Source organism: Myotis davidii, unplaced genomic scaffold (assembly GCF_000327345.1).
Source record: "Myotis davidii unplaced genomic scaffold, ASM32734v1 scaffold1251, whole genome shotgun sequence".
NCBI classification, from domain to species: Eukaryota; Metazoa; Chordata; class Mammalia; order Chiroptera; family Vespertilionidae; genus Myotis; species Myotis davidii.
Window position 1 is genome coordinate 295780 of NW_006283138.1, and position 9013 is coordinate 304792.

Here is a 9013-nt window from a genome sequence, read left to right on the forward strand (position 1 = left end):
ACCAAAGGACTTGTATGCATGCATATAAGCATAACCAATGGACATAAGACACTGGGGAATAAGGGGGGCTAGGGGACTGTCTAGGGCGGGGGGAAAAAATGGACACATATGTAATACCCTTTGTAATAAAAAATAAAATTAAAAAAAAATAAAAAAAAGGAAGAATTCACAAAGAGCAAATATAAAGTACCCTCTACTTACTTTTCAGGTCATCTGGTCCCACATTAGAATTTTCAAAGGTCAAGGAGGAGCAAATCACCAGCGAGCAAACATAAACGCCTATTGAATAAACACGTCACGCTGCGTAAGGTTAGGGAACACACAGGACCTTCTCTGTAAGGCCTCTGCAGGCTCCATTTGCATCGGGATACGCTGGAAGCGGGTCAGAGTGACCGCCGGTTAAACGCAGACTCAGCCCCGCACTTGGCTGTGGTTCCTGAAAACGCAGGGCTGAGCTCTGGGTGAAGAGGCCTGAAGAAGGCACTCTCAGGGCAGAAGGTCAATTCTACAAGGCCTCTGTCTTCATCGGAAGCTGCAAACGCCGTGACACTTGTATTGTAAGGCAGAGGGCAAGCACACCACATGTACAAACTAACAAAATTCAACTTCAGTTAAGGGACTTTCCCTCCCCTGGTCTGGCTGCATGTAGAATAAAAGTTCAAGTTCCCCCTCCTAGAGGTCGATCATGAAGAACTAGACTCCCAGTGTCCTCCATCGCCAGGCCCTGGGATGCTGAGCCTGGCTCCAGGGTGAGTACTACACGACCCACAGAGGAAGTGTTTTTCCTGGAACACTCATGTTGCCACAATAAGTCAGACTCCCACCCGGGAGGGGTCTCAGTGCCCTGAGAACCAGCCCTACTGCTTCCTTCCCTCGAGAGTCGCCTGGGCACCTGCAGGCAGGTCACTGTGTCAGGAGCGGGGCATCAAGTGGCACACAGCTTTGCAGGGGCCTTTTGCTTTCCATCACTTCACTTGACCTGATGGTCGAATAAAGTGTTCCATCAAGTAAAATACACATTGAATAGGTGAAGCACATGTTGCAAAAGCCAAAAGTTTAAGATGATAGCAGAAACTATTGGCAGACTAAATTTCAGTGAGTGTTTCTTCTCTGTTATAGATTATGCAAGAAGCCCTTCAACAGACCTAATTTTTAAAATATCTTCAATGAATCAAATGTCATGGGTAGCAACTAGATTTAGTACGCAGTATCCTGTCTTTCTCATGCTACTAAAACATCACAGTTAAGTGCTCTGTGTGCACATATGTTCACGTGTTTATCAATATATTCGTAAACTTCCTCCAGTGGGAAACAGATTACATGAACTGTGTTGTGAAGCTATGGACTTCATCTATAATAATAAAAGTGTAATATGCTAATTAGACCAGACAACCAAACGACCTTCTGGATGTCCTTCTGCGGCTGCTAGGGCTGAGCCCCTTGCATGAATTTCGTGTACCGGGCCTCTAGTTATGAATAAAGCCATGGGTCAGTGTGTGAAGTAAAGCAAGCAAAGTCCGCTGACAGGCAGGTGTGGGCGAAGGGACCATCAGTATCCACCACAGGCACTTCGATGTTTGGTCCCCTGAGCCACCGAGGGCCCATGGGATCTGTGGTGAGATCTCCCACCTCAACCACCAAACGCTTTCCCGAGATACTTATGCCTAATTTTAGAATGTTCACAGCTAAGGAGGCACCTGCTCCTGCAGCGCACACCACTCACACCTGCTCTGCACAGCGCAGCCTCTGCGCACAGCAACATAGTCGTAACCCGCCACAGACACGCTTCAGGATATAAAACATGCTTTTAATAATCTAAGAAGAAAAATATATTCCAAAATAATTGTGTCACAATATTACAATATTGAGGTCAGTCATGGCATGAAGTAAGGGAACCAGGAAATGGTGATTCTCACCCAAGCGCCGCTGTGCTGACACCCTGGTTGCGGCCGTGAGAGCAGAATGGAGCCGAGGACCAGCTCAGACCTCTGTCCTGCGCGATGTCACACCGACGAACGCATGAACCAGTGATCGGCTTTTAATGCAATTTCCTATCTCCTTACCCCGATTTACCTCGCAACCTTTCCGGTGACAACATAAGCTTGTCTTTCTTTACAGGCTGGGAAAACACAGAAAACCCACAAAGCTCATGATAGACTATTTCACAATGACCTAACAGCTAACACTGAAAATTTGTATTATATTTTAGAAAAAGTATAATTGTGTTTATGTGCACTATTTCATGAATAAGTTACAACAAGCAATTAAAAAAAACGACATTTTCATGGATGTAAGAAGTTTCAAATTAGGACACTATGATTAATGAACTGTGATAATCCTCTTAATAGTCTATGCAACTTAGATACTTCTCAATAACACATTTTACAGTTATGAAAGTTAATTTTTTTGAATACTTTCTTTCACTGATTATGGATAGAGATATACTAATATTTAATAATCTTTCAGCTTTTCTTTTAAAAAAGAAACAGCGCAAAATAAGTCACTGAGAACTTTTCTTGCAAAGACAAAAATGATTATTTGTCATAAGAATTTAATAAGACTTAGAAGAAAAAATATATATTTCCTTAAACCATTTTTTTCTGAATTCAAACCAGTTTATAGAGATTATAAAAAATAGAGTCTTTGTACATGGCACAGTGTGCCTCAGTGACACACAAAACAAGGTAACAACGAAGCATATACACACCTGCCTCCTGGACAGAGCCCAGCACAACACCACAGTGACTACGTCCTATTGTACACAGTGGTAACTGCTGAAATACTACAGGAAGTCAGACATACAAAAGTTAACAGTAACATTGGCCAAATATGATTAAAATGTCCACGTTATATAAAACGATAAGCGAAGAACATGAAGTATAAAAATAGCACTGGTGTGTGGGGAAGGCGCCTTCCGAGCACGCAGGGTGGCAGATACCCAGGGAGCTCCCTGACCAGCGTGGCCTACGTCACCACATGGGGTCTCGTCCCGTCTTCTGTGAGGTCATACCTGAGGGCACAGGAAGCGACAGACAGGTCAGGGTGGCGGCCTTAGTCAGTCAGTGTATCAGTTGTGGCCTGTGAAAGGACACTCACCACTGGGTCCAGCCTTTGGCGAGCTCTTCAGACGCCAGAGCAACCAACACCTGTGGGTAAGGGGGTGTGTCAGAGGTGGGGGCGTTCCCTCAGACCCGCACCTCTGCTCTCGCCCATCTCCCTGTCTCATCAGCACTGTGTGCTCCTTTAGTGTGAGTCTCTCACCTTTCAGTGTGCTTCACCCCAGGATGGTGGGTCCTACCCAAGAGTCTGCCTTATCCACCCGTCTAACATTAGGTTATTAGGAAACCTCAGGGAGATCCTTTGCAGGGACAGAGGTTCACGGCCAGTGAAGGCACTAAAATTGATGTGCACTGGCCACAAATGGCACCTACAATTCAAAACTTCTCTTCCCTAACTTATTTCTGTGTACATTATTAAAGAATGTACATTCTTATGCAACAATTACATGTGGATATGGACAAAGACTAAAGGAAATTCAAAGGGTGCTAGCCAGTTTGGCTCAGTGGATAGCACGTCGGCCTGTGGACTAAAGGGTCCCAGATTCAATTCCGGTCAAAGGCACGTGCCTCGGTTGCAGGGTCCTCCTTGGCCCGGGCCCTGGTTGGGGCATGTGCAGGAGGCAACCAATCGATGTGTTTCTCTCATATCGATATTTCTGTCTTTCCCTCTCTCTCCCCCTCTCTCTAAAAATCAATGGAAAAATATCCTCAGGTGAGGATTAAAAAAAAAAATTCAAAGAAATAAAGCCAATTATTTGTTAGGAAAAACCACAGCTGGTTAGTCAGGAGGTAGAACTGGAAGAGAATGTGTTCCCATTGGGTTTGCTTTCACTGTGATACTTGAAAAAATATTTTTAAAATAACCTTTTCTTCAACTATAAGTTCATGGTATTACTATGACTAATAAGCCAATAACATGAATGAGTAAAAACAACAGAATCAGTTAAAATGTCTTCACAATGTACTGACATCTTAGCTGATGCAGTCTTCCTGGTCTACTATTAGCCGCAGAGCACGCTCACCCCGCCTACCTACGTACTGTGGTCTACCAGACGCAGGGGAGGGGCTGAAGTCTCACAGGGGCCTGCTCAGACTTACTTTGCCAAGAAGCCCTTTGTCTTTGGACAGGAAGCCACCGCTGTTCTTCACGGCGACGTCCAGCGTTCTCCGCTGCACTTCCGGTAGCGAGACGCTGAACTCAAAGCTGACAGAGAAAGAGGCCCTTCCCTCAATTTCTCCATCATCTTGCTGCAGTTTCCCATAACTGAGCATGACACTCCTGCCTACAAGACCACTCCAAATGTCACATTTCTTATAAAACAGGGTTCTTGTGCTAGATGTTTGGGGCCTGCATTTCATAAAAACACAAAATCAAAGTATTTTCCAGGGTTTAGGGGTGGGCAAACTTTTTGACTCGAGGGCCACAGTGAGTTCTTAAACTGAACCGGAGGCCGGAACAAAAGCATGGATGGAGTGTTTGTGTGAACTAATATAAATTCAAAGTAAACATCATTACATAAAAGGGTACGGTCTTTTTTTTTTTTTAGTTTTATTCATTTCAAACGGGCGGCCCACGGGCCGTAGTTTGCCCACAGCTGGTTTAGAATGTAAGAGAAGATTCTGCCTGCAGCTCCCACGCACAAGGTGGGCAGCTAGGATGTGGGATCACAGATGTTATCTTCGACTCAACAGCTAAGGCCAGGCTCCCTCTCCCTAAAGCCAAAAAGAGAGCAACTTCTAAGCCTCGTGAGGGGCTGAAGGCAGAGGCCACAAACTAAAATGCCTTCAGGGAGGCAGGTCCTCGAAGTGATGTGTGTGGTTCGCATGAGGCAGGGTCTCTGGCAAGGACGTAGCCAGGACGTGGCCAGTGCTGCCACGGAGCCACAGCAGCTAGAGACCCAAAGCTGCACGTGGATCTCAAATACTTTGCTGCTGCGGAGTAAGAACACTGACAAATACAAGGTGCCCACATCAGGATTTGGTGTGTTCCTGTCAGTAAAAATATGATGTGTCTAGTATAGTGGTTGGCAAACTGCGGCTTGGCAAACCGCGCTTGCGAGCCACATGTGGCTCTTTGGCCCCTTGAGTGTGGCTCTTCCACAAAATACCACCTTCTGCGCATGGGCCACGAAGTTTCAATCGCACTATACATGCACGCCCACATGTGGTATTTTGTGGAAGAGCCACACTCAAGGGGCCAAAGAGCCGCATGTGGCTCGCAAGCGCGGTTTGCCAAGCCGCAGTTTGCCAACCACTATACTAGACACATCATACCTTTAAAGAGGAAGTGTAAACTGAATTAGCAGACATCAATACCATGCAATCTTATTTCCCCAAATGCTGGTGGTTTGAGCTACAGGACTGTTGAGTAAGATACCAAACTTGCAGATGGAGACTCTTTAAATTCCTGAGCACCTCTCAGGAGCGGCCATGTCAGACTGACCACAGAAGCAGATATGAGCCTCTGTTAAGCCAGACCATGAGAGAGATTTGCAAATCTGAAACAATTATGCCATTCTTTTCACTTTTAAAATTGTTTTGGAAGCTGGTTGTTTTCATAAGAATGTTATATTTTAAGATGTCATAGAGGTTTATTATTTTGAGAAATATATGCATTTTAATATTCTCGGCTTTGATGTATAACTCAGTTCTTTATCTAATCACTCGTCTCGTCATCCATGTTCACAACTTGTCACTTCTGCATGAAATTCAAGAGTACTCACGCCTACTAATCTGAGTTTCCACTTCTCAGTGCTAGGTGGGTGCCAATGCTTTGTCACTGGGAGGCCCTCCTAACTTACCCCAACACCTGCCCCAGGTGAGTGAAGTCCATACCTCTGATCAAACACGGGGTTCAGTGTTTTCTTGGACACGTGTGTTTTTCTCCTCCCTGACCTCCTCTTGTCTGGCAACAAATACATGCGGACGTAGGGGTCAGAGCCGTCTTCAGAGAAGGCAATGAGGTTTCTTAAAAAACAAACCAAAGAACAGCAGGCATTATAGTCTAGGAAGATGACAATTAGCATCACATCATACTTTCTACAGCAGGTCCTCGAGGACTGTTGTTCTGTTTAAGTTCCCAAGAAAAAAATTCCCTCAGTAGAACTGTGTGGAGCTTGCACTGTGTCTTATAAGTTTTCTACGGGGACTCTGGTTTCCTCCAATATCCCAAAGATGTGCACAAGAGGTGAGTGGCCTAACATGTCTCAGTGAGACAGGTGCCGGCGTCAGTGGCCTCTAACATGTCTGAGTGAGACAGGTGCCGGCGTGAGTGGCCTCTCTAACGTGTCTGCGTGAGACAGGTGCCGGCGTGAGTGGCCTCTAACGTGTCTGAGAGAGACAGGTGCCGGCGTGAGTGGCCTCTAACGTGTCTGAGAGAGACAGGTGCCGGCGTGAGTGGCCTCTAACGTGTCTGAGAGAGACAGGTGCCGGCGTGAGTGGCCTCTAACGTGTCTGAGAGAGACAGGTGCCGGCGTGAGTGGCCTCTAACGTGTCTGAGAGAGACAGGTGCCGGCGTGAGTGGCCTCTAACGTGTCTGAGAGAGACAGGTGCCGGCGTGAGTGGCCTCTAACGTGTCTGAGAGAGACAGGTGCCGGCGTGAGTGGCCTCTAACGTGTCTGAGAGAGACAGGTGCCGGCGTGAGTGGCCTCTAACGTGTCTGAGAGAGACAGGTGCCGGCGTGAGTGGCCTCTAACGTGTCTGAGAGAGACAGGTGCCGGCGTGAGTGGCCTCTAACGTGTCTGAGAGAGACAGGTGCCGGCGTGAGTGGCCTCTAACGTGTCTGAGAGAGACAGGTGCCGGCGTGAGTGGCCTCTAACGTGTCTGAGAGAGACAGGTGCCGGCGTGAGTGGCCTCTAACGTGTCTGAGAGAGACAGGTGCCGGCGTGAGTGGCCTCTAACGTGTCTGAGAGAGACAGGTGCCGGCGTGAGTGGCCTCTAACGTGTCTGAGAGAGACAGGTGCCGGCGTGAGTGGCCTCTAACGTGTCTGAGAGAGACAGGTGCCGGCGTGAGTGGCCTCTAACGTGTCTGAGAGAGACAGGTGCCGGCGTGAGTGGCCTCTAACGTGTCTGAGAGAGACAGGTGCCGGCGTGAGTGGCCTCTAACGTGTCTGAGAGAGACAGGTGCCGGCGTGAGTGGCCTCTAACGTGTCTGAGAGAGACAGGTGCCGGCGTGAGTGGCCTCTAACGTGTCTGAGAGAGACAGGTGCCGGCGTGAGTGGCCTCTAACGTGTCTGAGAGAGACAGGTGCCGGCGTGAGTGGCCTCTAACGTGTCTGAGAGAGACAGGTGCCGGCGTGAGTGGCCTCTAACGTGTCTGAGAGAGACAGGTGCCGGCGTGAGTGGCCTCTAACGTGTCTGAGAGAGACAGGTGCCGGCGTGAGTGGCCTCTAACGTGTCTGAGAGAGACAGGTGCCGGCGTGAGTGGCCTCTAACGTGTCTGAGAGAGACAGGTGCCGGCGTGAGTGGCCTCTAACGTGTCTGAGAGAGACAGGTGCCGGCGTGAGTGGCCTCTAACGTGTCTGAGAGAGACAGGTGCCGGCGTGAGTGGCCTCTAACGTGTCTGAGAGAGACAGGTGCCGGCGTGAGTGGCCTCTAACGTGTCTGAGAGAGACAGGTGCCGGCGTGAGTGGCCTCTAACGTGTCTGAGAGAGACAGGTGCCGGCGTGAGTGGCCTCTAACGTGTCTGAGAGAGACAGGTGCCGGCGTGAGTGGCCTCTAACGTGTCTGAGAGAGACAGGTGCCGGCGTGAGTGGCCTCTAACGTGTCTGAGTGAGACAGGCGCAGGTGTGAGTGGCCCCCAGATGGAGGGACATCCTGCTCCGGATTGGTGCCCACCTTGTGCCCTGAGCTGCAAGGAAAGGCAATGTGGTCACTCATGACCTGAAACTGGAATAAGCGGGCTGGGAAATTAATGATCTCACTTGTTTTTATTCATCTTTCGTAAATGTGTGTAGAGCTCACATTTATCTCAGTGCTTCCTAGAAGTGCTTTGGGTCTTTGTTTAGTACTCTGGTGATGTTTTTAAGACCAGCAATAAGCCACAGGAACGTGACTGCTGTTTGTATCGATTGTATGCAGCCTCTTCACCTTACCCACTTACTGACAGACCTGAGGACCTGGGTAGGGACTGGGCTGGCGTCCTCTAACCCAGCTCCTGTGCTGTGTTTCCCAGTGGTGACCTCAGTTGGAGAACATAGAAGGTGCTGAACACATAATCACTGAGCTGAACTCCACAGCGATACAGTCATGTTCCTAATGTCACTAATTTTATTTTTCTGTTTCTAACAGCTTTTTAAGAATCAAATATTTATGTAAACACACTTATATCACAACTACTACAGAGACAGGCAAGTCACATAAATAGCTCCTGACCATCATCATTAATCACACTGTTACCTCACGTCACACCCCTTCCTGACTGGGGAAAGGCAAGCCAAGCCCCTCGGTGCCCAGGTCTCCTGGAAAGACTACGGCAAAACTGACCATGACCCATCAATTGCTAGGTCCTCTGAATTTATAAGTTTACTCCTAGAAATGTAACCCTCAAAGAACACTTCAATAAAAGAAAATACATCCATTATTGAGCGTACTCATTATTCAGACCATCTAAACACCCACAACAGGGAGTAGCAACGTACCCACAGTTCCAGGGTGTGTTGCCAAGCAACCCAGTGGTTATGAATGTTTAGGAAGCAATACTGAGAAGAAAGAAGGAATAAACTCTGGGCACAGGAGATCCAACTGTGAGCACTGGGAGGCCCCAAGGGAGGCCCCCAAGGGAGCGCCGCTCACCTGCAGGCGTGTACGACCACCACCAGCTTGTTCCTCTGCGAGCTGTGCCGGATTGTCAGCTGAATCTGCCCCAGGGGAGACTGTCCCAGCGTCGTCCCACTGAGGAAACAAAGCGGGAAGTCACAGCTCTGCCCGGACCTTATCCTCCCCGAGTCACCACTC

General features: G+C 48.3%; 1 protein-coding gene across 1 annotated transcript in view; it reads right to left on the reverse strand.

The window, feature by feature from the left end:
* Positions 1-1786: 1786 nt before the first annotated feature.
* ESYT2 (extended synaptotagmin like protein 2) overlaps positions 1787-9013 on the reverse strand; it is a 48745-nt gene continuing 41518 nt past the window's right edge. The window contains exons 17-21 of the mRNA XM_015562822.1: positions 8852-8950; positions 5895-6026; positions 4158-4263; positions 3097-3146; positions 1787-3010 (exon numbers count right to left, since the gene is read on the reverse strand). Of these exons, the coding sequence (XP_015418308.1) occupies positions 2965-3010; positions 3097-3146; positions 4158-4263; positions 5895-6026; positions 8852-8950 (433 nt within the window). The 3' untranslated portion in view covers positions 1787-2964. The remainder of the gene's footprint in view (positions 3011-3096; positions 3147-4157; positions 4264-5894; positions 6027-8851; positions 8951-9013) is intronic.